The following is a 23,261-nucleotide window of genomic DNA, read 5'->3' on the forward strand; positions in this document are numbered from 1 at the left end:
TATTGGTTGTGATGGTTGACTTTTAATAGGCAATTGCCTGTGATAAGGAGAAAAACAAAAATAACATTAACAGTCAAATCAAGGGAATCATCAGCACAACAGATTGAAAGATTAAACAGCAGTACAAGAATTTATAAAACATTCATCCATTCCACGTTCATGTCACCCCAGCTGTCTACAGGGCCCTGCGCTACAGAACAGTGTGAACTCGCTGGTGTCTCAGCAGGTCATTGGAGCTTTTAAAGCTCTCCCCAGTCAGAACATGTAAACGCTCTCTCATCAGTGTGAACAAGCTGGTGTCGCTTCAGGACCCTGGAGCTTTTAAAGCTCTCCCCACAGTCAGAACATTTAAACACTCTCTCATCAGTGTGAACAAGCTGGTGTCTCAGCAGGTGGGATGTGTAAGTGAATCCCTTCCCACACACTGAGCAGGGGCAGGGAAATGGCCTCTCCCCGGTGTGAACTCGCTGGTGTCTGGTCAGAGTCCCGGAGCATTTAAAACTCTTCCCACAGTCAGAACATGTAAATGGTCTCTCATCGGCGTGAACAAGCTGGTGTTGCTTCAGATACCTGGAGCATTTGAAGCTCTTCCCACAGTCGGAACATGTAAATGGTCTCTCATCGGTGTGAGCAAGTTGGTGTTCCTTCAGATCCCTGGAGTATTTGAAGCTCTTCCCGCAGTCGGAACATTTAAATGGTTTCTCATCGGTGTGAACATGCTGGTGTTCCTTCACATGCCCGGAGTATTTGAAGCTCTTCCCGCAGTCAGAACATTTAAATGGTTTCTCATCAGAGTGAACAAGCTTGTGTCTCAGCAGGTGGGATGAATAAATAAATCCCTTCCCACACACGGAGCAGGTGAACGGACTGTCTCCGGGGTGACTGCGCCAATGAACTTCTGACGTAGACGGGGAACTGAATCCCTTCCCACCATCCCCACCTTTACCCGGTTTCTCCCCGGTGTGACGGAGCACGTGTCTCGCCAAGGCAGGCAATCGGCTGAAGGCGAGTCCACACAGGGAACATGTGTGCAGTTTGTCTGCACTGCGATCACTGCTCTCTCCTTCCATGTGTAAAGGCCGATGATATTCAGGTCCTGATGAATTGAGCAACTCTGTCAGATCTTGTGGTGATGTTTGGTTTGAGCTTCCTGTCTGTAAATGCTCCACTTCAAAAACTCTGTAAAAGGAGTTTAGAAAGGGGGTAAGAGGGAGAATGTTGTCTCATGTCCCCCTTTCCCAGCCCAGGGGCAGTGAAGCTGATTTTCAGGCCCCAGCTGCTGCACAAGTTGGTTGAAAAGATCAACAGTAACGGCGGCTGCAATCCCGACAAGGCCCCGCGCTCCAGAAAGCACTCCGGCCGCCGCACTGAGTTGTGGCTGACCCCGCGCATGCGCCCCATGGCCCCGCCCTCTCCTGCTCCACAGGCGCCCGGCCCGCTCTGCGCATGCTCAGCACACACCCTGGGCCCCTGTCAATCATCCTCCCCCGCGCCTGCGCGCTGGGCCCGAGCTCCAGGCTGCCGCGCGGGGCTTTCTTTGTAAAGTCGGTGTTGGTGAAGAGCCGCAATCAGTGAGGGAAACATAGAAACATAGAGTAGGAGTAGGCCATTCGGCCCCTTGAGCCTGCTCCGCCATTCAACGAGATCATGGCTGATCATCCAAACTCAGTATCCTGTCCCTGCCTTCTCCCCATATCCCTTGATCCCTTTAGCCTTAAGAAATATATCGAACTCCTTCTTGAATATATTTAATGAATTGGCCTCCACTGCCTTCTGTGGCAGAGAATTCCACAGGTTCACCACTCTCTGGGTGAAGAAATTCCTCCTCATCTCTGTCCTAAATGGCTTACCCCTTATCCTTAGACTGTGACCCCTGGTCCTGGACACCCCGACCATCGGGAACATCCTTCCTGCACCTAGTCTGTCTAGTCCTGTTAGAATTTTATAAGTTTCAATGAGATCCCCTCTCATTCTTCTAAACTCCAGCGAGTATAAGCCCAATCGACCCAATCTCTCCTCACACGTCATTCCTGCCACCCCAGATATCAGTCTGGTGAATCTTCGCTGCACTCCTTCCATGGCAAGGACATCCCTCCTCAGATAAGGCGACCAAAACTGCACACAATACTCAAGATGTGGTCTCACCAAGGCCCTGTACAACTGCAGCAAGACATCCTTGTTCCTGTACTCGAACCCTCTCGCTACGAAGGCCAACATATCATTTGCCTTCTTAACCGCCTGCTGCACCTGCATGCTTACCTTCAACGACTGGTGCACAAGGACACCCAGGTCTCGTTGCACTTCCCCTTCTCCCAATCTATTGCCATTCAGATAATAATCTGCCTTCCTGTTTTTGACACCAAAGTGGATAACCTCGCATTTATCCACATTATATTGCATCTGCCATGCTTCTGCCCGATCACCCAACCTGTCCAAATCATCCTGGAGTTTCTCAGCATCCTCCTCACAGCACACACGCCCACCCAGCTTTGTGTCGTCTGCAAACTTGGAGATATTACATCTAGTTCCCTCGTCTAGATCATTAATATATATTGTGAACAGCTGGGGTCCTAGGACCGATCCCTGCGGTACCCCACTAGTCACTGCCTGCCACTCGGAAAAAGACCCGTTTATTCGAACTCTTTGCTTTCTGTCTGCCAACCAGTTCTCTATCCAATTCAATACCTTGCCCCCAATCCCATGAGCCTTAACTTTACACGCTAATCTCTTATGTGGGACCTTATCGAAAGCCTTCTGAAAGTCCAAATACACCACATCCACTGGTTCTCCCATATCTATTTTACCAGCTACATCCTCAAAAAATTCCAGTAGATTAGTCAAGCACGATTTACCTTTTGTAAATCCATGTCGACTTTGTCCAATCCTGTCACTGTTTTCCAACTGCTCTGCTGTTACATCTTTTATAATGGATTTTGGCATTCTCCCCACTACCGATGTCAGGCTTACTGGTCTGTAATTCCCCGTTTTCTCTCTACCACCTTTTTTGAATAGTGGGGTAAAATTAGCTACCCTCCAATCCATGGGAACTGTTCCAGAGTCTATCGAATTTTGGAAGATGACCAGCAATGCATCTACTATTTCTAGGGCCACTTCCCTGGTGATTGTAATTTTCTGGAGTTCCTCCCTCCCTTCCATTTCCTGATTTACAGCTATTTCTGGGATGTTACTTGAATCCTCTATAGTGAAGACCGATGCAAAATACCTGTTCAATTCAACTGCCATCTCCTTATTTTCCATTATTAATTCCCCAGACTCACTTTCTATAGGACCAACGCTCACTTTGTTAACTCTTTTATTTTTTAAATATCTATAGAAACTTTTACTATCAGTGTTTATATTTCTAGCTAGCTTTCTCTGGTACTCTCATTTTTCTCTCCTTATTAATCTTTTAGTCATTCTTTGCTGTTTTTTATATTCTGTCCAATCTTCTGACCTGCCAGCCATCTTTGCACAATTATATGCTTTTTCTTTAAGTCTGATACTATCTTTAACTTTTTTAGTTAACCACGGATGGTGGGTCCTCCCCTTGGAATTTTTCTTTCTCGTTGGAATGTATATATTCTGTGTATTCTGAAATATCCCCTTAAATGTCTGCCACTGCAACTCTATTGACCTCTCCCTTAACCTAATTTGCCAGTTCACTTTAGCTCGCTCTGCTTTCATGCCCTCATAATTGCCCTTATTTAAGTTTAAAATACTAGTCTTGGACCCACTCGTCTCTCCCTCAAACTGAATGTAAAATTCAATCATATTATGATCGCTGCTACCTAGGGGCGCCTTCACTATGAGGTCATTAATTAATCCTATCTCATTGCACAATACCAGGTCTAGTATAGCCTGCTCTCTGGTTGGCTCCAGAATGTGCTGTTCTAAGAAACTATCCCAAAAAGATTCTATGAACTCCTCATCTAGGCTACCTTTGCCCATCTGATTTTTCCAGTCTATATGTAGATTAAAATCCCCCATGATTATAGCCATACCTTTCTGACAAGCTCCCATTATTTCTTCCTTTATACTCCATCCTACCGTGTGGTTACTGTCAGGGGGCCTGTACACCACTCCCACAAGTGACTTCTTGCCTTTATCATTTCTCATCTTAACACGCAGGTGCAGCAAGCAATTAGGAAAGCAAATGGTACGTTAGTCTTTATTACAAAAGGATTGGAGTATAAGAGTAAAGTCTGACCGCAATTATATAGGGCCTTGGTGAGACCACACCTGGAGTATTGTGTACAGTTTTGGTCTCCTTACCTAAGGAAGGATATACTTGCCTTAGAGGGAGTGCAACGAAGGTTCACCAGACTGATTCCTGGGATGGGGGGATTGTCCTATGAGGAGAGATTGAGTAGACTGGGCCTATATTCCCATGAATTTTGAAGAATGAGAGGTGATCTCATTGAAACATCTACAATTCTTACAGGGCTTGACAGGGTAGATGCTGGGAGACTGTTTCCCCTGGCTGGGGAGTCTAGAACCAGGGGTCACAGTCTCAGAATAAGGGGTCGGCCATTTAGGACTGAGATGAGGAGAAATTTCTTCACTCAGAGGGTGGTGAATCTTTGGAATTCTCTGCCCCAGAGGGCTGTGGAGGCTCAGTCATTGAGTATAATCAAGGCTGAGATCGATAGATTTTTGGACTCATGGGGAATCAAGGGATATGGGGATCGGGCGGGAAGGTGGAGATGAGGTAGAAGATCAGCCATGATCTTATTGAATGGCGGAGCAGGCTCAAAGGGCTGAATGGCCTGCTCCTGCTCCTATTTCTTATGTTCTTAAGAAAGCTGTTTGCTATAGCCTGCTGCCCCACGACAAATACACAGAGGATTTCAGTTATGTGGAGAGACTGGAGAAGCTGGGATTGTTCTCCTTGGAGCAGAGAAGGTGCAGCGGAGATTTAATAGAGGTGTTCAAAACAGGAAGGGTTTTGATAGAGTAAATAGGAGCATGGGAACAGGAGGAGGCCATTCAGCCCCTCCAGCCTGTTCCACCATTCAATGAGATCATGGCCGATCTGTGTCTTAACTCCACCCACCTGCCTTGGCTCCATATCCCTTTGCTCCCTTGTCTAGCAAAAATCTATTGCTCTGGGATTTAAAATGATTAATTGAGCTGGCATCGACTGCTTCCTGTGGGAGAGGGTTCCACACTTCTACCACCCTTTGTGTGAAGAAGTGTTTCCCAACTTCTCTCCTGAATGGCCTGGCTCTGATTTTAAGGTGATGTCCCCTTGTCCTCGACTGCCCCACCGGCGGAAAAAGTTTCTCTCTATCTACTCTACCAATTCCTTTCAAAATCCGAAAATCCTCAATCACTCCTTAACCTTCTAGATTCCAGGGAACATAAGCCTAGTTTATGTAATCTCTCCTCATAATCTAACCCTTGGAGCCCGGGTAACATTCTGGTGAATCTGCACTGCACTCCTTCCAAGGTCAGTATATCCTTTCTGAGGTGCGGTGCCCAGAACTGTAGACAGTGCTCCAGGGAGTTCCTGGGAGTTAATGTGCGTAGGTCCCTGAAGGTGGCTGGACATATTGAGAGAGTGGTTAACAAAGCATATGGGATCTTGGGCTTCATAAATAGAGGTATTGAGTACAAAAGTAGAGAAGTTATGCTGAACCTTTATAAAGCGCTGGTTAGGCCACAACTGGAGTATTGCGTCCAGTTCTGGTCACCACACTTTAGGAAGGATGTGAAGGCCCTTGAGAGGGTGCAGAGGAGATTTACCCGAATGGTTCTGGGGATGGGGGATCTTAGCTACAAGGACAGGTTGGAGAAGCTGGATTTGTTTTCATTAGAGCAAAGGAGGTTGAGGGGTGATTTGATAGAGGTGTACAAGATTATGGCGGGTTTGGATAGGCTAGACGGGGAAAGGCTGTTCCCACTAGTTGACGGTACAAGGACTAGGGGACACAGATTTAAGGTTTTGGGCAAGAGATACAGGGGGGATGTGAGGAAGAACTACTTTACGCAGCGAGTGGTGATGACCTGGAACTCGCTGCCGATGGAAGTGGTGGAAGCGGAGACACTCAATGTTTTCAAGGGGAGACTGGATAGGCAGCTGAGGGAAATAAACTTGCAGGGCTACGGGGATAGAGCGGGGGAGTGGGACTGACTGGATTGCTCTACAGAGAGCTGGCACAGGCACGATGGGCTGAATGGCCTCCTTCTGTGCTGTATGATTCTAGGAGCCACTCCTAGAGTGGAGTGGTGCCCGCAGGGATCGCTTGGCAGGAAATTGGGAGGAGGTGGTTCACACGCAGACAGCACCTGATTTCGAGACGCTGTCCTTTTAAAATTGGTCCTCCACAGGCAAGGAGGGACTCGGTCCCTTTAATTAAAATCACATTGAAAAGGAGAGTCCCTGTCCCTTTAAGAGCCCTCCGCCCACCACTCCCACCTTTTTCGTAAAGTCTTTGAAATTAATAATAAAAGTTCATGCAGAAAAAATGTGTGTGTGTGTGTCTGACTGTATTTTAGTGAGTATCTGTGTCTGTGTGTCTGTCTGACTGTATGTGTGTGTGTCTGTGTAGAATAGCATCATAGAATGATACAGCACAGAAGGAGGCCATTCGGCCCATCGTGCCTGTGCCGGCTCTTTGAAAGAGCGATCCAATTAATCCCACTCCCCCTGCTCTTTCCCCAAAGCCCTGTAAATGTTTTCCCTTCAAGTATTTATCTCAATCTCTTTTGAATTATAATATCGAATCTGCTTCCACCGCCCTTTCAGGCAGCGCATTCCAGATCACAACAACTTGGTGTAAAAATCTGTTTCCTCATGTCACCTCTGGTTCTTTTGCCAATCGCCTTAAATCTGGTTTCTGTCCCTTCAGCCATTGGAAACGGTTTCTCCTTATTTACTCTCTCAAAATCCATCCTGATTTTGAACAACTCTATCAAATCTCCTCTTAATCTTCTTTGCTTAAGGAGAACAACCCCAGCTTCTCCCATCTCTCCACGTAACTCAAGTCCCTCATCCCTGGTCCCATTCTCGTAAATTTCTTCTGCACCCTCTCTAAGGCCTTGACATCCTTCCTAAAGTGTGGTGCCCAGCGGAAGCCTAGCCAGTGTTTTGTAAAGGCTTAGCATAACCTGCTTGCTTTTGTACTCTATTCCTCTATTATTAAAGTCAAGGATCCTGCATGCTTTTTTAATAGCCTTCTCAACTTGTCCTGCCACCTTCTAAGATTTGTGTACATACACCCCGAGGCCTCTCTGTTCCTGCACCCTCTTTAAAACTGGACCATTTAGTTTATATTGCCTCTCCTCATTCTTCCTACCAAAATGAATCACATCACACTTCTCTACATTAAATTTAATCTGCCACGTTTCTGCCCATTTCACCAGTCTGGCTACATCCTCCTGAAGTCTGTTACTATCCTCATTGTTTGCTACATTTCTGAGTTTCGTGTCGTCTGTAAATTTTGAAATTTTGCCCTGGATCCCCAAGTCCAGGTCATTGATATATATCAAAAAAAGCAGTGGTCCGAATCAATGTTCACGTTAAGTTGCGCGGCCACGCAGCGGTCTGGAGGTCCCGCGCAGCCGGCTCACCGCCCTACAAATGGAATAAACGCGCATGCGCGGAAATTTGAATGGGCCGTGCAGCCCGTTAAAGGGGCCACGCACCTCAAAAAAAGAGAGGGAACATTGATCCTAATACCGACCCCTGGGGAACATCACTGTTTACCTCCCTCCAGTCTGAAAAGCAACCGTTCACCACTACTCTCTGCTTTCTGTCAATTCAATTCAATTCAAATCGCTTTATTGGCATGACAAGGTACTTCTTATGTTGGCAAAGCATCGAGAAACATTCATGGTTGTACACAAAAATACAGATCTATCCATAGTGTATAAACAGATATATCCCTGAGTGTATAAATATACATTCATATATAATTTGTATATACTCTTTTCTTATATTTAGTGGTTGTCCCTCTGTTTATGGCAAGCTGTAACATAGTGTGCCGCTAAGGTTACACAATTTCTCTCTTCCCCTAGTAGGTATGGGAGTTTTTGGTCGTCATTCAAATTTCTGAATTCCGGGCATATTTTTGTGAATTTTGGGTAGAAATTCTCCCTTATGCCCTGATATTTTCTACAAGCTGTGAGGAAGTGCATCTCTGTCTCCACCACTCCCTGACTGCAGTGAGAGCATATCCTGTCCTCTCTTGGTAGCCGGGTCTGCCTGTGTCTACCTTTTTCGATCGCCAGGCTATGTTCACTAAGTCTGTACATTGTCAAGGTTTTTCTCAGTTTGCTATCCTTTACCATGGTCAGGTAATCAGCCATGTTGTATTGTCTGTTTAGGGCCAAGTAGCAATTGAGTTTGCTTTGGGTTTTTGTTGTTTCTGCCCAATATGACAGATATTTTTCCTTTTGCTTAGCGACGATTCCCTTGGCAGAGAATTGGGAGGGGGTGAGTGCAAACAGCACCTGATTTCTCGCCAAGCACTCACGGGAGCAGGGGATTTGCTCTCATTTAAATGTCAGTCTCTTAAATATACATTATTATAAAAAGGGAGATGCTGTCCCTTTAAAATCGGTCATCCACGGGGACGCGGTCCCTTTAATGAAAATCTCATAGAAAAAGAGAGCGCCTGTCCCTTTAAGGGAACCCCCACCACTCCCATATTTCTCTTAATAAAGTGCTTGAAATTAATAATTAAAAACGCAGAAAATTAATATTTAAAAAATTAATTCAGGGAGAAAAAATATTTTTACTCACATTTGCTCCACAGCGTTTCTTGTTTCTGTTTCATCAATTTAAAAACAAACTGCTTTTTTTACGATCAGCCATGATCGCATTGAATGGCGGAGCAGGCTCGAAGGGCCGAATGGCCTACTCCTGCTCCTATCTTCTATGTTTAAAACAAGTATCTTCTGTAAAATAAAATTAGTTTGAGCTGTAAAAGGAACATAAAAAATAAACTTTCCCAGGATCACAGATTCTAACCAGGCCAAAATAACAACAGAAAATGCTGGAAAAACTCAGCAGGTCAGGCAACATCCGTGGAGAGAAATTTACAAAATGGCGGCGGGCCGATCCCAGGTCCCGCCTCCTCCTTCGCCACGATTGCTTGGAGGACCAAAGCCCCTCGGTCGGTCCTCCAGGCTCCGCCTCCCCTCGCTCATTGGTGGAGAGCTCAATGTCAGTCAGTGCACGTCGGCGACGTCGTGACGTTGCAGGGTGGGAGGTTGGAGCAGGCGGGAAATTAAATTCATTTAAATTAAATCTCCCGTCAGCCTCCTCCGTCCCAATCAGCCGGCGCAAGTCCCGCCCCTCGGGCTCCCCGATTGGTTGGATGACCCGCCGCCGGTTCGCTCCTCCAGCCCCGCCCCGCTCGCTCCCTATTGGTCGGAAGCTCCCGTCAATCAGGCCCTGGGCCCGGGTCCTATCTTCTATGTACTTTCAGTGATGACTTTTATAAACTGGTTTTACAGGAAATTAGAAGAGGAGGGGAGAGATTTGAAGACACTCGGTCCCTTTGTGACTCTAAAGCTGCAGCTGACCCCGCGCATGCGCCCCATGGCCCCGCCCTCTCCTGCTCCACAGGGGCCCGGCCCGCACCGCGCATGCTCAGCACACACCCTGGGCCCCTGTCAATCATCCTCCCCTCCGAACAGGCCCCGCCCCCTCCCCCTACTCCGCATGCGCCGCCGGGCCCCGCTCCCGAAGTTGAGCCGCTACCGCGCCTGCGCAGGGCCTCGCATTCTGGGGAAGGCCCGGGCAACCGCGAGAGTCCAGATCACCGGCGGAAAGTGAGTTTTATCAGGTTTTTTTATATAGAGGAGAGAAGCGCGGGCGGGGAGATAAATAAAAAGAAAATACAAACCGCACCGTCCCAGCGCCCTCCCGGCACGGAGCGGAGCGGATTGAGCGGCCGCAGCCCCTTGTCTTCTGCAGGGAGCCGGACTGGGGCACGTCATCAACTCCACGGCGGTGACTGATGGGAGCTCCGACCAATAGGGAGAGAGCGGGCGGAGGTCGGGGGACTGAGGTGGGTTCTCCAACCAATCGGGGTGTCCGAGGGGCGGGACTTCCGCCTCCTGCTTCTCCCGCTGCTGAGACAAGTGGAATGCAGCAGAGGGCGCTCTTCTGAGTTTGGGGCTCAGGCCTGTTAGTGGAGCAGTGCAGAGGGAACTTTACTCTGCACTGGGCTTTACTCCCTCAGCACTGCACTGGAGGGGCAGCACAGAGTTTTAGACTCCAGTCTCTGGAGTGGGACTTCAACCCACAACCTTCTGACTCAGAGGAGAGAGTGCTGCCGCCTGAGGCACGGCTGACACTCTGTATCTAACCCGTGCTGTAACTGCCCTTGGAGTGTTTGATGGGACAGTGTAGAGGGAGCTTTACTCTGTATCTAACCCGTGCTGTACCTGCCCTGGGAGTGTTTGATGGGACAGTGTGAGGGAGCTTTACTCTGTATCTAACCCGTGCTGTACCTGCCCTGGGAGTGTTTGATGAGACAGTGTAGAGGGAGCTTTACTCTGTATCTAACCCGTGCTATACCTGCCCTGGGGATGTTTGATGGGACTGTGTAGAGGGAGCTTTACTCTGTATCTAACCAGTGCTGTACCTGCCCTGGGAGTGTTTGATGGGGCAGTGTAGAGCGAGCTTTACTCTGTATCTTACTGTGCTGTACCTGCCCTGGGAGTGTTTGATGGGACAGTGTAGAGGGAGCTTTACTCTGTATCTAACCCGTGCTGTACCTGCCCTGGGAGTGTTTGATGGGACAGTGTAGAGGGAGCTTTACTCTGTATCTAACCTGTGCTGTACCTGCCCTGGGAGTGTTTGATGGGACAGTGTACAGGAAGCTTTACTCTGTATCTAACCCGTGGTGTATCTCCCCTGGGAGAGTTTGATGGGTCAGTGTAGAGGGAGCTTTACTCTGTATCTAACCCGTGCTGTACATGGCCTGGGAGTGTTTGATGGGACAGTGTAGAGGGAGCTTTACTCGGTATTTAACCTGTGCTGTACCTGCCATCAGGAGCAAATTTGGCTAGGGTAAATAAAATAAGAGAGTTATATGCGTGGCTCAAAGACTGGTGTGGGAGAAATGGGTTTTGCTTCTTCGGACACTGGCACCAGTACTGGGACAGGAGAGAGCTGTTGCGTTGGGACGGACTTCACTTGGCCAGTGCTGGGTCTAGAATCCTGGTGAATCAAATAACTAGGGCTGTAGAGAGGGCTTTAAACTAATTATTGGGGGGGAGGTTTCAAGAGAGCGAAAAATAAAAATGTCAGCGGCGAAGGCAATAGAGCAAGGTGGCAGTGGGAGAATTAAAAACTAGAGTGTGTCAGGAAGGGACAGAATATAGAAAGATAAAGGTAAAGTAGTAAAGGGGGTAAAAGCAGTAATAAATTGTCACAAAACATATTTAAAAGTTCTTTATCTGAATGCACGCAGCATTCGTAACAAAATAGACGAGTTGACGGTAGAAATAATTACACATGGGTATGATCTGGTGGCCATTACGGAGACATGGCTGCAGGGTGACCATGACTGGGAACTAAACATCCAGGGGTATTTGACTATTAGGAAGGACAGACAGGAAGGAAAAGGAGGTGGGGTGGCTGTGTTAATAAAGGATGGAATCACTGCAATAGTGAGAAATGATATTGGGTCCAAGGATCAGGATAGTGAAACGGTTTGGGTGGAAATGAGGAATAATAAGGGGAAAAAGTCACTATTGGGCGTAGTCTATAGACCTCCTAACAGTTGCAACTCTATTGGTCGGAGTATAAATCAGGAAATAGTTGGGGCTTGTAATAAGGGAACAGCTATAATCATGGGAGATTTTAACTTTCATATTGACTGGACAAATCAAATTGAGCAGGGCATCCTTGGGGAAGAGTTCATAGAGTGCATTACGGATGGGTTCCTTGAGCAGTATGTTACTGAACCAACCAGGGGGCAGGCAATCTTAGATCTGGTCCTGTGTAATGAGACAGGATTAATAAAAAATGTCCTAGTAAAGGATCCTCTTGGAATGAGTGACCATAACATGGTTGAATTCCAAATTCAGTTGGAGGGTGAGAGAGTTGGATCTCAAACTAGCGTACTAATAAGCTTAAATAAAGGAGACTATGAAGGTATGAGAGCAGAGTTGACTCAAGTGGACTGGGAAAATAGATTAAGGTGTAAGACGGTACATGAGCAGTGGTGTACATTCAAGGAGATATTTCACAACTTTCAAGAAAAATATATTCCACTGAGGAAAAAGGGGATTAAAAGAAAAGACAGCCATCCGTGGCGAAGTAAAGTAATAAAGGATAGTATCCGACTGAAAACAAGGGCATATAAATCAGCCAAATCTAGTGGGAGGATAGAAGGTTGGGAAGCATTTAAAAGCCAGCAAAGAATAACTAAAAGATTAATTAAGAAAGGGAAGATAGATTATGAAAGTAAGCTAGCAAAAAATAGAAAAACAGATAGCAAGAGTTTCTACAGTTATATAAAAAGAAAAAGGGTGGCTAAAGTGAATGTTGGTCCCTTAGAGGACGAGACCGGGAAATTAGTAGTGGGGAACATGGAGATGGCAAAAACGCTGAACAAATATTTTCTATCAGTCTTTACAGTAGAGGACACTAAAAATATCCCAACACTGGACAAACAGGGGGCTATGGGGGGGGGGAGGAGCTAAACACGATTAAAATCACTAAGGAGATGGTACTCGGTAAGATAATGGGACTAAAGGCGGATAAATCCCCTGGACCTGATGGCTTACATCCTAGGGTCTTGAGAGAGGTAGCGGTGAGGATTGCGGATGCATTGGAGGTAATTTTCCAAAACTCCCTGGATTCAGGCAAGGTCCCAGCAGATTGGAAAACTGCCAATGTAACGCCCTTATTTAAAAAGGGAGGTAGACAAAAGGCTGGAAACTATTGACCAGTTAGCTTAACATCTGTGGTTGGTAAAATGTTGGAGTCCATTATTAAGGAAGCAGTAACAGGACATTTGGATAAGCATAATTTAATCGGACAGAGTCAGCATGGTTTTATAAAGGGGAAGTCATGTTTGACAAATTTGCTCGAATTCTTTGAGGATGTAACAAACAGGGTGGATAAAGGGGAACCAGTGGATGTGGTGTATTTGGACTTCCAAAAGGCATTTGACAAGGTGCCACACAAAAGATTACTGCACAAGATAAAAAATCACGGGATTGGGGGTAATATACTGGCATGGGTGGAAGATTGGCTATCTAACAGAAAACAGAGAGCTGGGATAAATGGTTCATTCTCGTGTTGGCAATCAGTAACTAGTGGTGTTCCGCAGGGGTCAGTGCTGGGACCCCAACTCTTTACAATCTGTATTAACGATTTGGAGGAGGGGACCAAGTGCAACATATCCAAGTTTGCTGATGATACAAAGATGGGAGGGAAAGCAGTGAGTGAGGAGGACATAAAAAACCTGCAAAAGGACATAGACAGGCTAAGTGAGTGGGCAGAAATTTGGCAGATGGAATATAATGTTGGAAAGTGTGAGGTTATGCACTTTGGCAGAAAAAATCAAAGAGCAAGTTATTATCTAAATGGAGAGAAACTGCAAAGTGCTACAGAACAAAGGGATCTGGGGGTCCTGGTGCATGAAACGCAGAAGGTTAGTATGCAGGTACAGCAGGTGATCAGGAAGGCCAATGGAATCTTGGCTTTTATTGCAAGGGGGATGGAGTATAAAAGCAGGGAAGTCTTGCTTCAGTTATACAGGGTACTGGTGAGGCCACACCTGGAATATTGCATACAGTTTTGGTTTCCATATTTAAGAAAAGATATACTTGCTCTCGAGGCAGTTCAGAGAAGGTTGACTCGGTTGATTCCGGAGATGAGGAGGTTGACTTATGAGGAAAGGTTGAGTAAGTTGGGTCTCTACTCATTGGAATTCAGAAGAATGAGAAGCGATCTTATTGAAACATATAAGATTGTAAGGGCGCTTGATCGGGTGGATGCGGGGAGAATGTTTCCACTGATGGGTGAGACTGGAACTAGGGGGCATAATCTTAGAATAAGGGGCTGCCGTTTCAAAACTGAGATGAGGAGAAACTTCTTCACTCAGAGGGTGGTAAATCTATGGAATTTGCTACCTCAGATAGCTGTGGAAGCTGCGACATTAAATAAATTTAAAACACAGATAGACAGTTTCCTCACTGATAAGGGAATTAGGGGTTACGGGGAGCAGGCAGGGAAGTGGACGTGAGTCTAGGTTCGGATCAACCATGATCCTATTGAATGGCGGAGCAGGCCCGAGGGGCCGTATGGCCTACTTCTGCTCCTACTTCTTATGTTCTTATGTTCTTTTTCTCTTCACATATCTATAAAAGCTTTTACAGTCAGTTTTTATGTTCCCTGTAAGCTTACTCTCATTCTATTTTCCCCTTCTTAATTAATCCCTTTGTCCTCCTTTGTTGAATCCTAAACTGCTCCCAATCCTCAGGTTTACTGCTTTTTCTGGCCAATTTATATGTGCTCTCCTTGGATCTTATGCTATCCCTAATTTCCCTTGTTAGCCACGGTTGAGTCACCTTTTTTGTTTTATTTTTATGCCAAACTGGGATGAACAAATTCTGCAGTTCATCCATGCGGTCTTTGAATGTTTGCCATTGCCTATCCACCATCAACCCTTTGAGTGACATTCCCCAATCAATCCTACCCAACTTGCTCCTCAGACCATTGTAGTTTCCTTTATTTAAATTGAGGACCCTAGTCTCTGAGTCAACAACTTCATTCTCCATCTTAATGAAGAATTCGATAATATTATGATCACTCCGACCCAAGGGGCCTCGTACAACAAGATTGCTAATTAATCCTTTCTCGTTACATAATACCCAGTCTAAGATGGCCTGATCTCTGATTGGTTCTTCGACATATTGGTCCAGGAAACCATCCCGTAAACTCTCCAGGAATTCCTCCTCCACAGTAGAGGACATGAGAGATGGGGAGGGAGTTCCTTTAAATGTGGAGGAGGTGGGTGTCGCTTTAAATGTGGAGGGGGTGGATGTCCCTTTAAATGTGGAGGCGGTGGGTGTCCCTTTAAATGTGGAAGAGCTGGGTGTCCCTTTAAGTGTGGAGGGGGTTGGTGTCCCTTTAAATGTGGAGGGGGTGGGTGTCCCTTTAAATGTGGAGGGGGTGGGTGTCCGTTTAAATGTGGAGGGTGTGGGTGTCCCTTTAAATGTGGAGAGGCGGGGCCACACATGCTCATTCGGCCCCACCACAAAACGAGGCTGCCAGTGCGCCTGCGCGGGGCCTCCGGGGAGAAGAAGGAAGGCCGGGCCCGGGGAAGAGGCGGAATCAGCGGCCGGGGTAAAGTACAGTGTTGGGGAATCGATTTAAATCGAGGTGAGGGGGGAGCGGAGAGCGAGATTATAAAGTAAAATACGAGAAAAACCAAACCTGAGAGTCGGGCGGGTGGACCTCCGCGGACGCCGAACGGAGCGGATTGACCCGCGCGGGGGGGCGGAGTGAGCCGGAGCAATGTGATTCTGACTGATGGGAGCGCTGAACAATAGGACGAGGGCTGAGGTGGGAGGACTGAGCTGGGCGGCCTGGTCCTCCAACCAATGGTGGCACGGCAAGGGGGCGGGACCTCCTCTCCAGCTCAGGTGCGCTGGGGCCAATTGTGACGCGCTGTCCCCAGGTGAGAGCAGCTCAGTCAGCACAGAGCTGGGGCTGGAATCTGGGAGAGGGGCCGCAGGCAGTGGGCCTGGCAAAGGGGCACAAGCTTCACAATACAAGCTTCTTTCAAATGCAAAATTGTTTCCTACAGACAGCCTTGGTCACTCTGCAAAAAAAACTGTTTAACAATTCATCATAACTCCCCTGCTTTAGGAGAGGCATAGAGTGCAAAAGCACGGAAGTTATGATGAAACTGTGTAAAAGACTGGAGTCAGCTGTGGCTCAGTGGATAGCAGAGTCAGAAGGTTGTGGGTTCAAATCCCGCTCCAGGGACTTGAGCATATAAAACGAGGCTGACACTCCAGTGCGGTGCTGAGGGAGCGCCGCACTGTCGGAGGGGCAGCACTGAGCGAGCGCCGCACTGTCGGAGGGTCAGTACTGAGGGAGTGCCGCACTGTCAGAGGGGCAGTACTGAGGGAGCGCCGCACTGTCGGAGGGGCAGTACTGAGGGAGCGCCGCACTGTCAGAGGGGCAGCGCTGAGGGAGCGCCGCACTGTCGGAGGGGCAGTACTGAGGGAGCGCCGCACTGTCAGAGGGGCAGCGCTGAGGGAGCGCCGCACTGTCGGAGGGTCAGTACTGAGGGAGCGCCGCACTGTCGGCGGGGCAGTACTGAGGGAGAGCCGCATTGTCGGAGATGCCGTCCTACGGATGAGACGTTAAACCGAGGCCCCTGTCTGCTCCTTCAGGTGGATGTAAAAGATCCTGTGGTGCTATTTCGAAGAAGTTATCCCCGGTGTTTTGAGCCCAATATTTATCCCTCAATCATCATGATGAAAAAACAGATTATCTGGTCATTATCATATTGCTGTTTGTGGGAGATTGCTGTGTGCAAATTGGCTGCCGCGTTTCCCACATTACAACAGTGACTACACTTCAAAAATACTTCATTGGCTGTAAAGTGCTTTGGGACATCCGGTGGTCGTGAAAGGCAGTTAAGAAGGCAAATGGTATGCTGGCCTTCATTACAAGAGGATTTGAATACAGTAGTAAAGAAGTCTTACTCCAATTATGTCTTCTTCTTCTTAGGAAGTCCCTCGGAACCGAGGATGACTTGCTTCCACATTAAAAATGAGTTCTCGGGTGTAAGGGTAAACCGGGAGAGCTTCTTCTCCCCGAGACGGACCCTCTGATATAAAGGGTCGACTGGATCCATGTTTATCTGTAATTTAAACAGAGGTCTGGTTGTGTTCTGAGCTCTTTCCCCTAGAGGAGAGGGTAGAATGGGGGCCTTTAGTGTTAAATGGTTTCACCTAGGTCCATTGCTTCCATCGCATACCCATCGGTTCCTGTAGACAAACACACGTATCACTTGTCATTAATACAGTACATGGCCCCATCCAACGGGCCCCATTCCCTTTCTTCCGATAACTTGCGTCATTACTTGTTGACCTATTCTGTGCAACTCGTCTGGTTTAAGTCCAGCATTCTGCCTTTCTAGATCTTTAATCTGTTGTTGGTTCCTTACTTCTTTATTTAGTACTTGTACCTCCTGATTTAGTTGTACTAAGTATCGCCTTAATCTATTTTGTACTGGTCCTGGTTCTCCCACCCCTCCAGCCAAATCCTCTGGTAGTCTCATAGCTTGTCCTGTCATTAATTCATAGGGGGTCAGTCCGGTCGTTCGTCCTGGGGTGGCTCGCAGCCTCATTAGTATGCTGGGTAATAATTCCGACCATCCCCTCCCTGTTTCTTGGATGGCTTTTGTCGGCGCGTTTTTCAGTGTCCTATTCATTCTTTCTACCATCCCCGAGCTCTGGGGGTGATATGGTATGTGATATTTTTGTGTCACATGTAGCAGCTTACAGATTTCTTTCATTATTTTGCCGGTGAAATGAGTGCCGTTGTCTGAGTCAATTTGCAGAGGCACTCCCCAACGGGGTATAACCTCGGTAGCCAATATTAGTGCAACTGTTTTTGCAGAGCAGTCCCTGGTGGCAAAGGCTTCCACCCACCTGGTAAATTGAACAATTATTACCAGGCAATATTTCTTCCCCCGGTCCTGCACTAGGGGGCCGGTAAAGTCAATTTGTATGTGTTACACCATGGTATAGCGCCTTCAGTTGTTGTCTACAACATTCCGGTGCCACCACCTGGTTACGGGGGCCCCATTTCCAAATTCCATCTTGTAATTGCGCGCCAGCTTGTCTCCATTTCTCCTTGTAGCTCCATTATATTCACTTCCTGTACCCCACTGATGATCATGACCATATTTATTTCATTTTTGAATGCGTACTCTGGTTGCATTTCTTCCACAGCTAGTTTTGCGCCTTGATCTGCGTAACTATTCCCCATAGGGGCCTGGTCCTGGGGTTCATAGAAACATAGAAGATAGGAGCACGAGTAGGCCATTCCAGACCCCTCTTGATTTTGAACACCTCTATCAAATCTCCTCTCAATCTTCTCTGCTCCAAGGAGAACAACCCCAGCTTCTCCATGTAACTGAAGTCCCTCATCCCTGGAATCATTCTCGTAAATCTTTTCTGCACCCTCTCTAAGGCCTTCACATCCTTCCTAAAGTGCGGTGCCCAGAATTGGACACAATAAGTAAGAAAGACTTGTATTTATAAGAACATAAGAAATAGGAGCAGGAGTCGACCATTCGGCCCTTCGAGCCTGCTCCGCCATTCAATGCGATCATTGCTGATCATCCAAATTCAGTACTCGGTCCCTGATTTCTCCCCATATCCCTTGATCACTTTAGCCTTAAGAAATATATCCAACTCCTTCTTGAATATATTTAATGAATTGGCCTCCACCGCCTTCTCTGTTAGAGAGTTCCACAGGTTCCCCACTCTCAGGGTGAAGAAATTCCACCTCATTTCTGTCCTAAATGGCCTACCCTTTATCCTTAGACTGTGACCCCTGGTTCTGGACTCCCCGGCCATCGGGAACATCCTTCCTGCATCTAGTCTGTCCAGTCCTGTCAGAATTTTATAAGTTTCAATGAGATCCCCTCTCATTCTTCTAAACTCCAGCGAGTACAAGCCCAATCGACCCAATCTCTCCTCATACGTCATTCCTGCCATCCCAGGTATCAGTCTGGTGAATCTTCGCTGCACTCCCTCCATGGCAAGAACATCCTTCCTCAGATAAGGCAACCAAAACTGCACACAATACTCAAGATGTGGTCTCACCAAGGCCTGTACAACTGCAGCAAGACATCCTTGTTCCTGTACTCAAAGCCTCTCGCTACGAAGGCCAACATATCATTTGCCTTCTTAACCGCCTGCTGCACCTGCATGCTTACCTTCAGCGACTGGTGCACAAGGACACCCAGGTCTCGCTGCACTTCCCCTTCTCCCAATCTATTGCCATTTAGATAATAATCTGCCTTCCTGTTTTTGCCACCAAAGTGGACAACCTCACATTTATCCACATGCTTCTGCCCAATCACCCAACCTGTCCAAATCATACTGGAGTTTCTCGGCATCCTCCTCACAGCACACACGCCCACCCAGCTTTGTGTCATCTGCAAACTTGGAGATATTACATCTAGTTCCCTCGTCTAGATCTATATATTGTGAATAGCTGGGGTCCTAGGACCGATCCCTGCGGTACCCCACTAGCCACTGCCTGCCACTCGGAAAAAGAGCCGTTTATTCCAACTCTTTGCTTCTTGTCTGCCAACCAGTTCTTTATCCAAGTCAGTACCTTGCCCTCAATCCCATGTGCCTTAACTTTACACGCTAATCTCTAATGCGGGACCTTATCGAAAGCCTTCTGAAAGTGCAAATACACCACATCCACTGGTTCTCCCTTATCTATTCTACCAGTTACATCCTCAAAAAATTCCAGTTGATTAGTCAAGCACGATTTACCTTTTGTAAATCCATGTTGACTTTGTCCGATCCTGTCGCTGTTTTCCAAGTGCTCTGCTATTACATCTTTTATAATGGACTCTAGCATTTTCCCCACTACCGATGTCAGGCTTACCGGTCTATAATTTCCCGTTTTCTCTCGACCACCTTTTTTGAATAGTGGGGTAACATTAGCTACCCTGCAATCCATGGGAACTGTTCCAAAGTCTATCGAATTTTGGAAGATGACCAGCAATTCTGTCGCTCTAGTGCTACTTGTCTCTCCCAGTCCTCTCTTCACCTTGTTTCTCCTCTCTAATGTTTCATCCTGGTGCCCATCCCCCTGTCAAATTAATTTACACCCTCCCCCACAGCACTAGTTAACCGTCCCATGAGGACATTGGTCCCAGCTCTGTTGAGGTGCAACCTGTCCACCTTGGACAGGTCCCTCCTGCCCCAGAACTGGTCGCTCCTGCCCCAGGAATCTGAAGTCCTGCAATATTTCTCTTTCAGGTACTTATCCAATTCCCTTTTGAAAGTGGTGATTGAATCTGCCTCCACCACCCTTTCAGGCAGTGCATTCCAGATCCTAACCACTCGCTGCGTAAAAAAGTTTTTCCTCATTTCGCCTTTGGTTCTTTTGTCAATCACCTTAAATCTGTGTCCTCTGGTTCTCGACCCCTCTGCCAATTGGAAGAGTTTCTCTCTATCTACTCTGTCCAGACCCCTCTTGATTTTGAACACCTCTATCAAATCTCCTCTCAATCTTCTCTGCTCCAAGGAGAACAACCCCAGCTTCTCCAGTCTATCAACGTAACTGAAGTCCCTCATCCCTGGAATCATTCTCGTAAATCTTTTCTGCACCCTCTCTGAGAAACATAGAAACATAGAAGATAGGAGCAGGAGTAGGCCATTCGGCCCTTCGAGCCTGCTCCGCCATTCAATGAGATCATGGCTGATCATCCAAATTCAGTACCCTGTCCCTGCCTTCTCCCCATATCCCTTGATCTCTTTAGCCTTAAGAAATATATCCAACTCTTTCTTGAATATACTTAATGAACTGGCCTCCACCGCCCTCTGTGGCAGAGAATTCCACAGGTTCACCACCCTCTGGGTGAAGAAATTCCTCCTCATTTCAGTCCTAAATGGCTTACCCCTTATCCTTAGACTATGACCCCTGGTTCTGGACTCCCCGGCCATCAGAAACATCCTTCCTGCATCTACTCTGTCCAGGCCTGACAGAATTTTATAGGTTTCGATGAGATCCCCTCTCAATCTTCTAAACTCCAGTGAGTTTAGAAGAATGAGAGGGGATCTCATTGAAACTTTTAAAATTCTGACAGGACTGGACAGACTGGATGTAGGAAGGATGTTCCCGATGGTCGGGGATTCCAGAATCAGGGGTCACAGTCTAAGGATACGGGGTAGGCCATTTAGGACTGAAATGAGGAGGAATTTCTTCACCCAGAGAGTGGTGAACCTGTGGAATTCTCTACCACAGAAGGCAGTAGAGGCCAAGACATTAACTATATTCAAGAAGGAGTTGGATATATTTCTTAAAGCTAAAGGGATCAAGGGGTATGGGGAGAAAGCAGGGACTGGGTACTGAATTTGGATAATCAGCCATGATCGCATTGAATGGCGGAGCAGGCTAGAGGGGCCGAATGGCCTACTCCTGCTCCTATCTTCTATGTTTCTATGTTTCAGTTTGAGCTGGAGTGGAGATGGAGGAGAAGCTGCTGGGTTGAACCGCCAGTACTTCTGAGCCCAGGAGGACCCAACAATTTCCAATGTGTGACAGTCAAGGGAGGTGGATTCTGGGGGAGATTAGGTTGTTACACAGACACTGTACGTACAATGTAAAAGAGTATTCTCTTAGGAACAAGTATTTCTGTATAGGCTTTTAATCCAGTTTACATCTACAGATTTGTTTTAATTCATTCTTGGGATGTGGGCGTCGCTAGCAAGAGCAGCAAATATTGCCAATCCCCAGTTGCCCGTTGAGAAGGGGGTGGTGAGTCACCTTCTTGAACTACTGCAGTCCGTGTGGTGAAGGTATTCCCACAATGTTGTTCGGTAAGGAGTTCCAGGATTATGACCCAGCAACGATGAATATCGTGTGTGTGTGTGTCAGGATGGTGTGTGACTTGGAGGGGAACTTGGAGGTCATGGTGCTCCCATACAACAGCTGCCCTTGTCCTTCTAGGTGGTGGAGGTTGCGGGTTTTGGAGGTTCTGTCAAAGTTCTGGTCCAGTTGCAGATGTATAAAGTTTCTTTCCTTCGCCCCCTCCCCCTCCCACACCCACCTCTCTCTCTCTCCTCCCATGGAGGCCAGAGTCTTGTGTAGGCCCAGACCAGGTGGCGGATTCCCTTCCCTGAAGGACATCAGTGAACCAGTTGGGTTTTTATGTCAATCCGGCAGCTTTCATGGTCACTTTTTTCTAGTGCCGGCCCCACAATTGACCAGATTCATTGAGCTCAATTTCACAACCTGCCTTTGTTTTCTTGTGGGTTGTCTCTCACGCTCCCTGTTTTAAATTAATTTTACAGGGCACTGGAAGGGGAGGATTTGCAGATGGTAAGCTCAAACCAAACATCACTTCAAGATCTGACAGAGTCACTCGACTCATCGGATCTGAATATCATCGGCCTCTGAACATGGAAGCAAAAAGCACAGTTCACAGCGGGGAGAAACCGTACACGTGTTCTGTGTGTGGACGAGGCTTCAGCCAACCCTCTGGCCTATTGAGACACAAGCGCATTCACACCGGGGAGAGGCCGTTCACCTGCTCTGAGTGTGGGAAGGGATTCACTCAGTCATCCCACCTACTGAGACACCAGCGAGTTCACACTGGGGAGAGGCCGTTCACCTGCCCTATGTGTGGGAAGGGATTCACTGAGTCATCCAACCTGCTGAATCACCAGCGAGTTCACACTGATGATAGACCTTTTAACTGCTCGGACTGTGGGAAGTGCTTTAAAAGTTCCAGGGAACTGACATGCCATCAACGTGTTCACACTGACGAGAGACTGTTCAGGTGCTCTCACTGCGGGACTGGGTTTAGGCAGTCACCTGACCTCACTATACACCTGCGCACTCACACTGGGGAGAGGCCGTTCACCTGCTCCGTGTGTGGGAAGGGAGTCACTCACTCATCCCACCTGCTGAGACACCAGCGAGCTCACACTGACGAGAGACCTTTCAGGTGCTCTCACTGTGGGACTGGGTTCAGGCGATCATCTGACCTCACTGTACACCAGCGCACACACACTGGGGAGAGGCCGTTCACCTGCTCCATGTGTGGGGAGGGATTCACTCAGTCATCCAACCTGCTGAGACACCAGCGAGTTCACAAGTGACTGCAGGGGTTGGATTCTGCTGTTATTGCTGCTGTTAATCACATCCAGGACTGAAACCATGTTCATTCTGACAGTTGGGGTTTGTTTCTGCTGATGTTAATAACTCCTGTAACTGGGCTGGAATTTAATATTCTGGATAGATGTCAAATAACCCAGCTGTAATAATAATAATAAATAACTTCCGGATGAAGTTATGTGCACATCACTTCCTGTGAACTGTGAACTCTGTGCATACATCACTTCCTGTGCATACGTCACTTCCGGTGTTTGGACTAGTATAAATACTGAACTGCTCAGTATGGTAAAAGGGCTTCTCCTAGAGGCATGGTGAAGACCGCTCTTGTATATAGTATAATTATAAGTTGCTTAAAGCTTACTTTAAAGTTCCTTGATGTGTGAGACACCTTTTTACA

The 23,261-nt window shown here is 47.3% G+C and overlaps 2 protein-coding genes across 2 annotated transcripts in view; one reads left to right on the forward strand and one right to left on the reverse strand.

The window, feature by feature from the left end:
• On the reverse strand, positions 1 to 9,938 carry LOC147084147 (uncharacterized). The gene is made up of 3 exons (XM_085979857.1): positions 9,860 to 9,938; positions 8,747 to 8,901; positions 1 to 1,179 (listed from the first exon to the last, which is right to left on the reverse strand). Exon 3 carries the CDS (start codon positions 1,068 to 1,070, stop codon positions 240 to 242), a length of 831 nt encoding a protein of 276 aa, XP_085835983.1. The 5' UTR covers positions 1,071 to 1,179; positions 8,747 to 8,901; positions 9,860 to 9,938; the 3' UTR covers positions 1 to 239.
• The window catches only part of LOC147084148 (uncharacterized), a 19,150-nt gene continuing 5,597 nt past the window's right edge, over positions 9,709 to 23,261 (forward strand). Inside the window, exons 1-2 of the mRNA XM_085979834.1 lie at positions 9,709 to 9,780; positions 22,039 to 22,453. Of these exons, the coding sequence (XP_085835960.1) occupies positions 22,147 to 22,453 (307 nt within the window). The 5' untranslated portion in view covers positions 9,709 to 9,780; positions 22,039 to 22,146. The remainder of the gene's footprint in view (positions 9,781 to 22,038; positions 22,454 to 23,261) is intronic.

Source organism: Somniosus microcephalus, unplaced genomic scaffold (assembly GCF_052327205.1).
Source record: "Somniosus microcephalus isolate GS21.2 unplaced genomic scaffold, FLI_Smic_1.0 scaffold1, whole genome shotgun sequence".
NCBI lineage: Eukaryota > Metazoa > Chordata > Chondrichthyes > Squaliformes > Somniosidae > Somniosus > Somniosus microcephalus.

What these genes read in the sequence shown, in the direction of transcription:
- LOC147084147 (XM_085979857.1), bottom strand. Translation starts at nt 1,070, where the DNA reads ATGGAAGGAGAGAGCAGTGATCGCAGTGCAGACAAACTGCACACATGT.